This window comes from Sorghum bicolor, chromosome 2 (genome assembly GCF_000003195.3).
Source record: "Sorghum bicolor cultivar BTx623 chromosome 2, Sorghum_bicolor_NCBIv3, whole genome shotgun sequence".
Lineage (NCBI taxonomy): Eukaryota > Viridiplantae > Streptophyta > Magnoliopsida > Poales > Poaceae > Sorghum > Sorghum bicolor.
Window position 1 is genome coordinate 60,485,362 of NC_012871.2, and position 15,493 is coordinate 60,500,854.

Genomic DNA, 15,493 nt, shown 5'->3' on the forward strand with positions numbered 1-15,493 from the left:
GTGATGCCCTAGTTCTTTTCAACATCTTATGAACTATTGCTAGTGTGTTCTTGCTAAGGACCTAGCTTAGTTTGATGGCCCTAAGGACTTACATTAGTTTTTTTCTCTTTTGTAGTTGTGTCAAAGCTAGTTCTTACCAAGGAATTAAATTTTTTTAGTAGTTTAAGATTAGTTATTTTAATGTTTAGAGACTCAATTCGACCATCTTAAGGCTTTTTTATTCTTATAAGTAGACTGTTAGATAGCTTGCCACATCATTCGGTAAGTGTTGGGATGAGCTATTTATACCACATCATCTCCTCCACTCATAAAGGCTCAACTACCATGGTACAAGGATTATACTATACTATGCTTTTCTTCCACATCTCCAACCCGTTGAGCTAATTTTTCCACATCTCCACGTCCTTCTATCCTTGAGAGCCGTCAGTTCATATTTTGGAGCTTAAAGCTCCTATATGGTTAGGTGTAACCCTTTAAATCACCTCTTTGTGTGGTGCTCTAAAAAGTTTGTATCGCTCCATATTTTTGAATATGTACCCCAAGCTCGATCTTTGTGGTAGTTTAGTGAGTATAGTGTTGAGAGAAAGACCTGACTTTTTGTGAGTTCTCAACATAGATGTAGCTTCCTTTGTGGTAGTGAAATTTGATAAACAAAACCTATGTTACTTGGGGTCTATTTGCGTTTGAACTTGTGCTGATTGACTCTTGGGATTTCACACCATGTTGTGAAATTCTTGGTGTTAGTGATACCGTGGAAGGTCAATTAATATCTTAACCTTTGGTTCAAGTGGAATTGAGGAATGTCATCAATCTATCTAATCTACTTCAAACCATGCAAAATCCCTATTACCATTGAATCATCAAGGACCTTGCGAGATATTAGGTGCCTTCTAGTGCATGAGCAGATGGTAAGGTGCTAGACCATGGTAAGTTGCCAGACTTTTTTGTATTTAATTCCACTACAAACTTAAACTTTTCATGAAACTACTACATACTCAAATCAAAAGTCCTTTTAATATGATAAGTTTCTTTCCTTTGTAATATTAGCCCTGATATAGTAAAGCAAGCAGGTGAGCGGTTATGACGGATGCTGCCTCCTTGCACAACACCTATACACCCTTGTCGCTTTTTAATTTAAAGGAAAAAGTCCAATATACTCCCGCTGACAGAACATAGTCTGGATAAACCCAAAAAAAAACCAATTTTGTCTTTGATTTACTCCTCCAAATCTTTTAGTTGGTCCATTCTATATTTCTATCCCACTATAAGATTTGTTTTTTGGTTCTCCACATATAAGTTGAGTTTTTAAATTCAGTTTTTTTGTAGGGATATAAAGAACTTCATAAATGTATTATACATTATGATTTTTTTTATCTTAGGCATCTAATAATAAATTAACACTACAAATACAAGATTATACAAAAATCATAATATATTTTTCTAACATAATTTAGGACATGTTCGGATCAATGTATAAAATCTGAACCTAAAACTCAACTTGCACTGCAGAAAACAGAAGACAAACCTTATTAATGGATAGATCGACCAACCGAAAGACTGGACTTTTTCCTAATTTCCAAATCACTCTACATGCACAATCATAGTGTATAGCATCCGTGACCGCAACTTTGAATTTCTGAAATGCAGTGTATGTTTATCAAAAAAGAAGAAGAAGAAGAAGAAGAAGAAGAAGAAGAAGAAGAAGAAGAAGAAGAAGAAGAAGAAGAAGAAGAAGAAGAAGAAGAAGAAGAAGAAGAAGCATACAATATCTAATGTCAGGAGGTCGAATAAGAATGCGAAAGAACATATAGGTGCTTAACACAGGAACCTCAACCCATCAAACCCAAAACCGTCCCTTCAAATTTGAGAGGGGCTGGTTGATACGTGATGGTTTTTTTGACATGGTTGCAATTATTTGGCAAACACCATGTCCTGAGTTCACCCCGCTTGAACGATGGCAGTCTAAGATCCGCAGGCTCAGACAATATCTAAGAGGCTGGGCTAAACACACTGCCGGAACATAAAGAAAGGAGAAAAAAACCCTGCTATCCCATTTAGAGGTGCTAGAAAAGAAAGCGGAGGTCACTCACCTTTCTGATCAAGAGATTAATCTTAAACACTATCTAAAAGAGAGACTAGTTACCCTTCTGCGAGAAGAGGAACTGAAATGGTATGAGCGAGCCAAAGTCAAAACCTTATTGGAAGAGGAACTGAAATGGTATGAGCGAGCCAAAGTCAAAACCTTATTGGAGGGAGATGCTAACACTTGCTTCTTCCATCTAGTGGCCAATGGGAAACATCGTAAGCAACACATCTATAAACTTGAAGATGATCAAGGCACGGTTGTTGGCGATGAGCGCCTCAAAGGCCATATTACTACGTATTATAAAAATCTCTTCGGGTCACCGGAACACTCCGACATCACTCTTATGGAAGATCAATATTTAGATATTCCACAAGTATCTCCGGAAGAAAACGATATCCTTATTAGCCCTTTCACTGAATCCGAGGTGAGGGACGCGGTATTCCAAATGGAGCATAATAAAGCTCCAGGCCCGGACGGATTCCCTGCGGAATTCTATCAGGCGTTTTGGGGAGTTATCAAGGACGACCTCCTACACCTCTTTGCTGATCTCCATCGCGAGGCTCTTGATCTTCATAGCTTGAATTTTGGAATAATTACTTTAATTTCAAAAATTCAAAACGCTACTAAAATTCAGCAATATAGACCAATTTGTGTCCTCAATGTGAGCTTTAAAATATTCACAAAAGTAGGCACAAACAGGCTGAATATGGTCGCAAAAACTATAGTGAGCCCAACACAGACTGCCTTTATGCCGGACAGGAATATCATGGAAGGAGTAGTGATATTGCACGAAACTATTCATGAGTTACATACTAAAAAACAAGACAGGATCATCTTCAAAATTGATTTCGAAAAGGCATATGATAAGGTCAAGTGGTCTTTCTTACAACAAACCTTACGTATGAAAGGCTTCTCCCCTAAATGGTGTAGGTGGGTAGAGAGTATGGTCACTGGTGGAAGTGTGGGGATCAAAGTCAATGATGGTGTTGGCCCCTACTTTCAGTCCAAACGTGGTCTCAGACAGGGAGATCCTATGTCCCCCATTTTATTTAACATCGTCGCTGATATGCTAGCTCTTCTTATTAATAGAGCAAAAGCCGATGGACAAATAAGAGGAGTCATCCCCCACCTTGTTGATGATGGTTTATCAATTCTACAATATGCAGATGACACCATTATCTTCTTAGACCATGAACCAGAGCAGGCAAAGAATCTGAAACTTTTGCTATGTGCTTTCGAGCAATTATCTGGGCTTAAGATCAACTTCCACAAGAGCGAGATTTTTTGCTATGGAGCAGCTAGAGAGATGGAGCCCTATTATACTAGTCTTTTTGGGTGTAATGCAGGGAAATACCCCTTCACATACTTGGGAATCCCAATGCACCATAGACAGCTCCTGAATTCTGATTGGAGAAGAATATAAGAACGATTCCAAAAAAGACTCTCCTGCTGGAAGGCAAAATACTTGTCGTATGGAGGAAGGCTGGTCTTGCTAAACTCCGTCTTAACAGTCTACCTATGTTTATGATGTCCTTTGAGATTCCTAAAGGAGTACTCAAGAATCTTGACTTTTTTAGATCAAGGTTCTTCTAGCAAGGATCCTCAAACAAGCATAGTTATAGACTTGCCAGATGGGACATTTTGTGTCGTCCTAAGGACCAAGGGGGTCTAGGTATCCTAGACTTGCAATTGCAGAATAAATGCTTATTGTCCAAGTGGTTGGTGAATTTACTCAACACAGAGGGCTTATGGCAGACCCTACTGACAAATAAATATCTACGATCGAAAACACTTACCCAAGTCAAAGCCAAACCAAATGATTCACATTTCTGGAGAGGCCCCATGCGTATTAAAGATGAGGTATTGGCTAAAGGTTCCTTTGATGTTAAAGATGGAACCAAAACGAGGTTCTGGGAAGACACATGGGTAGGAGATAAGCCGCTAAAAGTAAAATACTCCTCCCTTTTTAATATTGTACGTGATTGCCATGCAACTGTGGCCAAAGTGTTGTCCACTAGTCCCCTGAACATCTCCTTTCACAGGGCACTGGTGGGAAATAAACTTGTACAATGGCTCAATTTAGTAGCAAAGTTTTATAGTGTTCGATTGGTGGCGGGTTCGGACTATTTTAGATGGAACTTAACTAAATCCGGTTATTTTCTGTTCGTTCACTGTATCTACATTTCATTGATACAAAACCACCTTTTGCCCATAGGAAACTCTGGAAAATAAAAATTCCTCTAAAGATCAAAATTTTTCTTTGATTCCTACAAAGGGGTGTTGTTCTAACCAAAGACAACCTCACTAGGAGGAATTGGAAAGGGAGCCAAAAATGTGTCTGGTGTAATAAGAATGAGACTATCCAACACTTATTCATTGATTGCCCTTTCACCAAGATGATCTGGAGGATTATTTTCTTTACTACTAGTTTAACTCCACCTAGATCCATTAACCATATGTTTGGTGCATGACTTTCTAATCAGAATAAGAAGCTTAGAGATGTGATCTGGGTTGGGGTTGCTGCCATGTGCTGGGCCATCTGGCGCTGCCGGAATGATGCTATTTTTAACGATCTCAAAACTAACTCTTTTATACAGGTTATCTTCAGGGGAGCGTATTGGCTCCGCTTTTGGGCCTCACTGCAGCGTGATGAGCAAACCAAGGACGTCCTATCTTCGATAAGCAAGACATTAGAGATTATTGCTTTAGAGATATCTCATAGAGGCTGGAAACATTTTTATTGTTTTTCTGGTCAATGTCTCAGACCATGGTTTGCTTTCACTCCTTTCTAATCCCAACATTGTAATAATTGGCTGTGTACATCCCTGGATGTAGAGGTCGGATATTGTTTTTATCACTTATCTAAAAAAATAGGAAAAACTAATAAGAGGTATAAATATCCGATATGAAGCACTGTTTAACTTTAAACCCAGCAAAGTACCACTGTCACAATGTAAATACTGTCGCATGAGCCACTGTTTTCATGGTCACATCTCCTCAAGTCCCAACCACACTGATGCGGCAAAGGGAGAAAACACACAGATAACAGTACCAAATGAACTGCAAAAGGCGCTGAAATTAAACAACCAGATACTCAAGCTTGCTAGCTAGCTAGTCCGCCGGCAAGCCCACAGCATGACATGGACGAACGAAGCAACTTAAAAGTTCAGTAACGACGACGAAGCCGGCACAAATCCGTCAGACACTTCTGGTGCACGTCGGCTGCCCTTCCATCGATCTCTTTGGCTCCGGCGAGTCGATGCCGCAGGCCGGCGCAGCTCTAGTTGAGGTTTAGGTTTGTCTGATGATGCATAGCTCCGAGCAGCAGGGGGCGGCGTGGGACGTGGAGACGAAAGACGTTGTCGCGGCACTGGCACAGCTCGGCTCCTTCGTCCAGCTCGGCATCCATCGGGGCCATCTGGCGCCCGCATTTGTAACAGAAGACACTTCCGCACCTGCATGCCAATGGCGTCAGAAACACCGTGCAAGACGTTTAGGATTAGCATTGCCATGCATTGGGCCAAGCAGTGCAAAGACAGCTGGTACATCATACGAATTAACAGGTCTGTTGTCATATATAGGCATAAATATAGACAGTATGGCTTGTCATGTAATAAAGCGATCTTTTTTTTTCAGAGGCCGCCTAATAGCTAGGAATGACTTGATCAAATTCTTAATGTTGTTTAAAACAAAGCTTGTGATATGGAGTAGTAAAGGAGAACAGAATAATAAACACAAGAAAATGGAATAGCAAACAAAACATGATAGTTACAATTCTAGTTTCCAGTGCAAATACTGCAAATTTTGTGTTAAATTCTAGGCACAATCTTGACTTTTTTATGAACGCAAATAACAATTATATTTTGCATGTACCTAAAAATATCCTACTATCTGTTAAATATATGCAAAATCAACTTTGCTATCGGGTTGATAGTTTCAAACAATTAACAAATTCACTCTAAGCATTATGCGCGTGCTGCGGCATGACATGCAGTGTACTAGCTAACTTCCTATATTAATTCTACTGAGTGTTCTCTTGCATGTCTATAGTAAAAATTAGACAGATGTTGTACTACCTATCATTGTACTTCCTCTGTTCTAAATTATAAATCCCTTTGACTTTTTTTTTGTACATCCACTTTATTATACATCTAAATATAATAATATGTCTAGATATATAACAAAATAGATAAACAAAAAAGTCAAAATGCTTTATAATTTGGAACAGAGGTACCATTTACAGGAAGCTATAAGCTACCAAAATCAAAAAATCCTAATGTTGAAACATGTATGAGAAGCTATATACAAATCCAAAACAACAAAAAGATACTGAAATTAGATAAGATATTGATCTCAAAATTAATGCTAGTATTAACTATTAAGCACCGGTGGTCAGGTAACAAGATGTGATCATAATCCATATGGTAGAACTTCAGAAACCACTCTACTATCTTGTAACAGTGGTACAAATATATATTACGCAATATGATAGGAAATAAAACGCGAGATAAGTGTCCAATATATATACCTGCAGTGCATAGTATCGCACCCCATGATCCTCTCGACCACAATCTTACAACTGGGGCACTGCTTCCAGCGGCGCTGGGCGGCAAGCTCCTTGACGAGCGCTGCCCCTTTCCCCTCGTCACAGTTGTGGTGGTCATCGTCACGGCCATCGATGACCCAGCCCAAGCCGCACGCCGTGCACATGGGGTGGTTGCACGCCGGGCACGCCGCCTTGCACGCCGCCTTATCGGCGCCGACGACGAAGGTCCTCTCAAGCATGAGCGCGCACCTGGGGTTCGGGCAGTAGGCGCGCTGGTCCTGCGGGATGGCCTTCTCGGTGAGCCGTTCACCCCAGCTGCAGAAGGCGGCGAAGTCGATGGACTTCTTGCAGTGCTCCGGGTTCAGGACGCCGCCATTGTTGCCCTCTCCAGCTGCTTCCTTGCACGCCGGGTCCGGGCACAGGATGGACACGACGCCGTCGCGGATCCTGCCCTCGATGTACGTGGCCATGCAGTGCGCGCAGAACTTGTGGTCGCACTGCGTGCCGTGGAAGAGGTCCAGGATGGGGAGCGTCTCCAGGCAGATGCCGCAGTCGAACTTGGCGACCTCGTCGTCCGCGAGAGGGGGCACCCTGATCTGCCTCTTCGTCGTCGACGGGCCAGGTTCGTCTGGTTCGAGCTCGGATGGGTGGACGCCCCATATCTTGCAGTAGTCTTCCAGGGTCAGCTCGTGTCCGTCTTCGCCGGCGGCGGCGGAGGGACGCATCTGGCTGCAGTGCTCGTCCTTTGGTGGTGCCTTGGACTTGCCGGGAAGTTGCAGCGGGGACGGGGAAGAAGACATCTCCTGGAGTTCTGGGTCCTCCATCTGCTCCAGCCTTTGAGCGTCACGGGCGACGGACTTGTACCACTCATTGCCGTCCTCTTCCTCCGTACTGCTGCCGGCGAAGATAGTTGCGTTGACAGGAGCACTCCGCCTCGCCGTCGCTGATGCTGCGGTCCTTGTCAGGGCAGCAAGCTGGTTGTTGGTGTTGACATGGGCGCCAACGTTGAAAATGTTGGTGTTGGCATCAATGGTGCGGAGGAGTGCCGCCGTTTCGGGTGCGACTGAGGCCATGAGGAAGTCTAGCCAAGGATTGACGACCTGTTCCACATCCTGCAGGGGAGCGTGCAAATCCTCCTCCTGCAACCAGTAGTCATCCTCGTCTACCTCGTCCCAGAACATCGTTGCGTTCTGTGTGCCTGTCTCCACTGTATCCGCTGAGGTAGAAGCAGCATCGCGGACGAGGGCTCCTTGCTTGGATCCGTCCACTACATCGGGGGCCACAGCATCACGGATGACGGCTTCCTCCTTTGACTGGTGGTCCATGGGGGGATTGGAGTTCTCTTTCTCCATCGCAAACTGCATAATGACACAGAAGATGGGAATGTAAGATTCACTTATGAGTTATGATAGCTTGCCAGAATGCAACACAGACATTCCAATAGCGCAACTTATAGACATGTCAAATGTGTCAATCTGAGACATTAACATTACAAGAAACAAAATAGAGAATACAACATATGTATAGCACATTGAGCATCTCCAAGAGATTAGCCAAATAGATTTGACAAAAAGATATTAGAGTACTCTCTCTATAAAAGATGGCTAGTGAGGTAGGCTATCTAAAAGTAGAGAGCGAATAAGGTGGTATGGAGAGTTTCTAAATTTAAAGAGTTATCTACATAGTCTGTTGGAGACGTTTTTTCTTCAATAATAGCAAAATATACCTTTAGAAAATGATTTAACTAATCTCTTGGAGATGCTTAGTATAAGGACCTGTGTTGCCAACGCGGGTGTTTTAAGCATCTCTAGGCTAGGTGACTCTCTCCACGACTCTTTATCACAGACTTTAGAAAACAAAACAAAAACTCCAATAGACTCCATAAACTACTATCTATCTTTTCCATTCTCCACTTTTTGAGAGGGCTTTTCTAATGAAATACATAATTGTTTTCTCATGATTTTTTACATATAAGGAAAATTATAATAAACTATTGGAGTATATTCATTGAATGTCTCTCCAAATAATATAGATACGGAGACTATTTTAGACTCTTGGAGTTTCTCTTTGGAGGGGCCAAAACACTTCAAATGTGCGGCCACTAAACCTAAAGGTCATATGGCTCAAATTCTCTCCACATATATGAAATCATACCCCTCTTCTCTCCCAAATGACCCACAACCTCTTTGACTCTTTTTCTCTAGAACCTTGCGTCCCTATGCTTCACCACTAGTCTCACAATGGCTAGCTAGGCTCTCCTGACTTAAATTCCTATTTTTCACCCAAATCTAGCATCACTCTCTTATGTCCCACTCTATACTCCCTCACTAGATTCTAACGTGTGATACCATTATGCCTTACACGACTTGTTGACATCGCCTTCCGCCAAAGCTTGATATTTTGGGGAAACCTCATGGAGCATACAACCCAACCCATATTTCCTTTATTGAAGAATCTCATAAAAGGCGGTGAATAAGAGCCTCACCATACTATACTTCTTCTAAAAACAAAGACAGACTCCATAGCATTCTCGTAGGAGAAATATAAGAGGTGTATTAATAAAAATAGATATATTCCAAAACTTCTCACACATTCCACAAAACTTTAGTGTTGACTTCCCCCTCGCTCCCACCCCTACCTTGTGATGGCACACCTTAGATGTTGCTTATAGGCACTAGTTAAAAACCCAACACTAAGCTATGAGCATGTAGAAAGGTATAATTGGAAGGCCAAGGGATCATTTTAGTTGGCACAGAACATGAGCAAGCTTGCAATCCCAAAACAACTAAATGACAAAGCTATTGTCCCCATTGATTGCATCACATTGGTCTCCATCACTGCCCATGGCCGATGGCTATACCCCACCTCTATACCATATCATCCACTTTTCTCCCTACTCATTCCCCCACTAATCGATCCACCTATTTGCCCCTATTACATCCTCCACTAATCGAACTACCTACTCACACCACCACCGACCATCTACACATGTCGTTCTTCACAACCCAACTATCAGTTCCCTCACCAACTTGCCTCAAAGTGGGCGATTGCATCACCACCATGTTGGCTCCTGCACATAACTATCCTTATATGCATCACCCCCTTTTCCTTTCCAACTTTAGCATCGTCCCAAACCCTAAACCTAACCATAACCTCGATATCATCAAGCTTTAACCCAAACGAATTAAGGAAGACAGGAGGCAACAATGGTGGTGGAGGAGGTCCAACCTCTTCAGTTGCTTGTCACTAATTAGCAGCACATTGGTTCCCTAAGATTTATGCGCTGAAGATAGGAAAGGGAGAGATAAATGAGTTTCTTGCGTTCACATAGGAGAAGCATAACTAGTCTATTAACAAAAAGGTAGATCTATTCTGAAGTCCCTCATATATGCCACAAAACTTTATCGCTCCCTCCCTATCTATCCTACTTTGTACCCAAGTCACACCTTATATGCATCCAAATGATATTAGTTGACACCCACCGCTAAGCAATCGAGTGGCTAGAAATGTATAGATGAAATCCAAGGGGGCATTTTAGTTGTCACGTCACATGCAAAAGCAAGCCTATATAGATGTTACACTCAAACAACTAAATGAAAAGGTTGTTGTCCCCATCAACCAAGTCACTCATAGACCCTACCATCACCTATGGTCGATGGTGACCTCGCCTCCATTCCATGTCGCATGCCTCTCTCACCACCCATCCTCCACAAACAAATCTACTTGCTCATCAACCCTATTAACCCTATCTATGAGTAATTCGCCACCACATCTATCCTCAAAGCCCTACCCCCTTATTCCTTTACATCTATGTCACCGCTGTTAATCTAGATCTAAATCCCAACGCCAATCGTAACTCAAACACTAGATGCTCCGATTCTAGAGAAGAAATGAAGGAGGAAGGAAAGGAGGCAGGAAGGAGGAGGAGGTGGGGGGAAAGGAGAGGATGTGTTCTAACCTCACCGCCAGATGCTTGCCTTTGGTCACCAGGAAGTCAATCTTTGTGGATTTGAGGAGAGAGGTGGAAGGGAGAGAGAGAAATGAGTTGGTCAAAGGATGGTTGGTGAACATATAAGGAGAGTAGTAGGTGGTTGGTAAACATATAAGGAGAGTAGTAGGTGCGGGTATCACGCAACGCAAGTACTCACGCGGCAAAAAAAGATTATGAAGGCCAAATAAGTGTAGTTTTAGGCAATCTAGCCCATAGAAAGCAAGATATGGCTGCATATTAATTGTCTTGAATATTTTATAAATGAAAATGAATTTGCTACATAAAAGATATCCTAATCAGTGGCAGAACCAGGGGGTTAGTAGGGGCCATGGCCCCCTAAGCATAGTAGATTTTGATTAATACCTATATAAGAATTTGAATGTACAACACAAAAATATCAATTTTCACCAATTTTATTAAAATATTATGATTTTGGTTATAAATAGCGTAAATATATTTAAAAACTGTTGTCGAAACATATAACTATGTATATATTATCATAGTAAAATGCGATCATATTTGTCTAGCCCCCTTAATCAAAATCATTGGTTCCACCACTTATCCAAATCCTTCAACCTGCATATTATGTCATCAAACGTTACTCTACAAGAACTGACACTACGACTGAAATCATATCTTGCTAGCTGGTACATATCATTGCATCCAATCTCATGCTAGCTGGTACATATCATTGCATCCAATCTCATTTTGTGGTTAAGGTGGACCTTGAAGGGTCGAGATGGCGGACTAGAGGGGGGGTGAATAGTCTTTTCTATAATTTATTACGCCGGCTAACCGAAACAAATGCGGAATTAAAACTATCGGTCTAGACAAGACTACACCCCTCTATCTAAGTTCTCTAGCACCTTGTAAAAGAACCTAAACAAGCAAACAAGGTGCTACCTTAGCAAGAGCTCACCTAACCAAATCTAGAAGCAAGGTCACACAAACCTATGCAACTAGTACTTTGCAAACCGGGAGAGCTCCTACACAAACTAGTGAGGCAAAGCGCACAAAGCCTAAGCTCACTAGCAAGCTCAATAACAAGGCAACGAATGCCAAATTAGAGAGCGCAACTTACTTAGCTACACAAACTAAGCAATGTGACTAACAAGGTTACACAAACCAAATTAGTCACGCAAGGAAACTACTTCTAGCTACACAAGCAAGAAGGTAACTAGCAAGCTACACAAGCTAACTAATTACAAGAGCAACTACACAAGCACAAGTATATGAAAGTAAGAACAAGCTTGTGTTAGGGACTTGCAAACCAACGGGAAGAACAATGTTGACACGATGATTTTCTCCCGAGGTTCACTTGGTTGCCACCAAGCTACGTCCCCGTTGAGACAAGCTCCAAGGTTGCCGCCGGTCCTCTTGCTAGTGGTGACCCGCAAGTCACACTCTCCCACGTGGAGTGCTTACCACAAGCTCTAGCACTTGACCCGGCCGGACCACTTGTCGCTCTTCACGTCTCACTCAACTAGAGTTGCTCTTCGCGATCCCCGCGGGGTGAGCACCGTACCCCTCACAATCTCTTCTCCGGAGCACCGCACAATCTCCTTGCATGCTTCGACGGAGTCACAAGCCACCAAGCCGTCTAGGAGGTGGCAACCTCTAAGAGTAACAAGCACCACCGGCTTGCAACACGAACACCTAGTGCCACTCGATGCAATCTCTCAATGCAACGCACTAGAATCACTCACTCGCTATTGATTCGCACTCTTGCAAGCACAAGTGAGTTAGAGGCCTTCCAAGCACTCCCCAAGCATGGACACTAAGTCCCAAGGGTGCTCTGCACTAGCCAAGGCCGGCCACCACTTCTATTTATAGCTCCAAGGGCTAAACTAGCCATTGCCCCTTCACTCGGCAAAACATGTGGGCACCGAACGCTCACAGGGAGCCACCGGACGCTCAACCCCCAGTGTCCGGTGCTCAGGCGTCAGCCACGTGTCACTAGCCGATAGAACTCGACCGTTGCCGCCAACGGCTACCACGCGCTCGTGCCTGACACAGCACCACCGGACGCTCAACTAGTCCACACCGGACGCGTCCGGTGCACACCGGACTCGTGCGCAGAGAGATCCGCAAACTCGCACGGTCACTGGACGTGAGCCACCGGACGCACCCAGAGCATCCGGTGCTCACCGGACTCATGCGCAGAGAGAGTCGCCAAACCGCCCGCACACCGGACGCTGAGCACCGGACTCACTCCGGTGCGTCCGGTGCACTCTGCTACACCCGACAGCACACCGGACGCTAAAGGCCAGCGTCCGGTGCCTCCGCGCAGAGCGTCCGGTGAGTGTTTCTCAGTGAGAAACACTCCCGTGACTTCTCCAAATTTCCCACCGGCGTAATAGAAAATATGCACTTAATTTTCTCAAAAGCGCCGAATCCCGCCTCAACCCTAGGAACACCACCTCCTTTGTAAAGTGTGGCAACACCAACAAGTGTACACCACCATGTGCATGTGTGTTAGCATTTTAATAAATATTTTTCCAAAGGAGTTAGCCTCTCAAACTTGCCACGCCACTCGATCCTAACACGTATGCAAAGTTAGATAGCTCAAGTGGCACTAGATGACCGATATGTAAACAAGTTTGCCCCTCTTGATAGTACGGCCATCTATCCTAAATCCGATCATAAACTTCTCTACACACCTATGACCGGTGAAATGGAAATGCCCTAGGTTATACCTTTGCCTTGCGCATTCCATTCCATCTCCTCCAATGTTGATGCAACACATGCACCAACCAATCACCAAATGATATGATCCACTTCATATCATCACGTGACCATATTGGTTCATCGATCTTGACCTCACTTGCTCTTCACCGTTGCCTCGGTCCATCGGCGCCAAGTCTTGCTCAAGCTTCATCGTCACACGCGGTCCCTCGCTTCAAAGCCTCTAACTTGCCCTTCACTCTTGCAACCGGTCCATCGAGCCAAGCCTCATCTTGATCTTCTCCACCTTGGTCACATGACTCCATGTCATGTCTCATGTGCAATGAGCTCTTCCATCATCATATAATCACCTGTCGACTAATCTCCTGTGTATCTCACATAAACACTATTAGTCCACCTAAGTTGTCACTCAATTACCAAAACCAAACAAGGACCTTTCAGACCTCCTCCCCCAATTTTTCAAGTAGTATGATGTGGAATTCGAATTCAACTGCTTAGATAAGGCGACAACCTCTACTCGTAGATCCCACCATCTACAACGCCAACTTTAAGAGGGTCTTGATTGATGGTGGGAACATACTCAACATTCCATCTATCAAGATTCTAAATGACATATGTAGTGTCATGACCTGATGGTTGTTTCAAATTAAAACTCTACAAAAGAACTTCCTGACAAAACTTCGACACCTAACCATCACCTCGTAATCCTAAGCTGTGCACCTAGCTAATCCCCAATACATATGTAGTGTCAGGGGAACCTTCTTCTTTTCAAATGCCCTAGCCCCAAACTCCATATAAGAGTAGAGACACCCATCTCGAGGAACTTATTTTCATTCTCTCATTCACATCGTAGAAGGGTTCCTGAAGCTTCCCTTTGGGCAACCTGTCTCTTAGATCTAGCCCTCCTACCTCTTCCACCATTCTTGCACCTCCCTATTGTAAGAACTTTAGAACATTCAAGCGAGCAACACACTCGAACTATGAGACTATACGTAGGACTTCGGCCTGAACTAGTGTAAATTCTCATGTCTTTTGGATTCTACCGTCGTCTTCCTAAAGCAGCGTGAATTTACTAGTCCGGTTTACAAAACACTAACACTTGCTAACTAGAATTGTTTAGGTGAGATCTAGCTAGCCCCGACACCTTAGTTGCTTAATTGGGATCTTTTACAAGGTGCTTGTGAACTTAGATAGAGGGGTACAGTCTTGGCTAGACTGATAGTTTTAATTTCATATTTATTTCAGTTAACCAGCTCAATTAATTTTAAAAAGGACTATTCACCCCCTCTAGTCGGTCATCTCGACCCTACAACCACGCTGGCCCTGCCCACACTGCCTGGGTGAGCTCGCGACACCTCGACGGCTAGGTGAGCAACCCCATGTGACTGCACGACTTATAATGGATGAGCGAACATGACGGCCTGCAATTGGGGCATGAGGCAAGGGTGGCGTGGTCTAGTGATGCAGCGGCACTACAACAAAACTATGAGCGACGCGGCTAGAGGAAGAAGATGTCCATGAGAAGATGACAGGCAAGGTCAACTAGAAACTATGTATGACGGTGCAAATACTCCATCCATCTTATTCTCCTTCATCCCTCTTATCAAACCGTAAACAGGTATCATCCCTAGCACTCAATCAAACACATAGTAGGGACCGTCTAGGCCCAGCCCTGAGGGGGGCGGGAGGGACGGTCGTCCCAGGTCCAATAAACTGATGGGCCCCTAGGTAGTATACACTAGTAGGAAATAGGAGTATATGATACGTGTATGCCAGGTTCAGTCCAACTCCCTGTTTCTGTGATCGCGGCATCACGCACGCAACCTTCTGGCTTCCGCTTGAGCGCTTCCTTTCCTGGTTTGTGGCGTGGGCGCGTGAGGACCTGGCGAGTGGTGGCTTTCAGTGATCGTCGATTGGTGTTCTAGCCTTCTAGGGTTCCACTTCCAATAGAGCAGAGCAGGCAGGCATCAGGCGGCTGCAAGGGCCCTCTCACCTTGACCTAGTGATCCCTATTCCCTAATCCCTCATCCTAGTTCGATGGTTCGCTTTTCAGCAGTTCCGCATCAGAGCAGGTAGGAATCTGAAATTTACTGGTTGTTTTTTCATATGATCCCCTACTTTATGAAATTATAGTTACTAATTATTTCTCTAAATTTTAACAGCACTATGTCATAAAAAGTATGCT

General features: G+C 43.8%; 1 protein-coding gene across 1 annotated transcript; it reads right to left on the reverse strand.

Moving 5' to 3' along the window:
* LOC8056015 (probable E3 ubiquitin-protein ligase RNF217) lies at positions 5,367–10,671 on the reverse strand. Its single transcript, XM_002462391.2, has 3 exons — positions 10,591–10,671; positions 6,615–7,990; positions 5,367–5,541 (listed from the first exon to the last, which is right to left on the reverse strand). Exons 2-3 carry the CDS (start codon positions 7,982–7,984, stop codon positions 5,367–5,369), a joined length of 1,545 nt encoding a protein of 514 aa, XP_002462436.2. The 5' UTR covers positions 7,985–7,990; positions 10,591–10,671.

Coding starts and splice junctions, on each gene's coding strand:
- LOC8056015 (XM_002462391.2), bottom strand. CDS start 7,984: ATGGAGAAAGAGAACTCCAATCCCCCCATGGACCACCAGTCAAAGGAG. Junction 5,542..6,614: donor TGCGATACTATGCACTGCAG/GTATATATATTG, acceptor ATTGGCATGCAG/GTGCGGAAGTGTCTTCTGTT.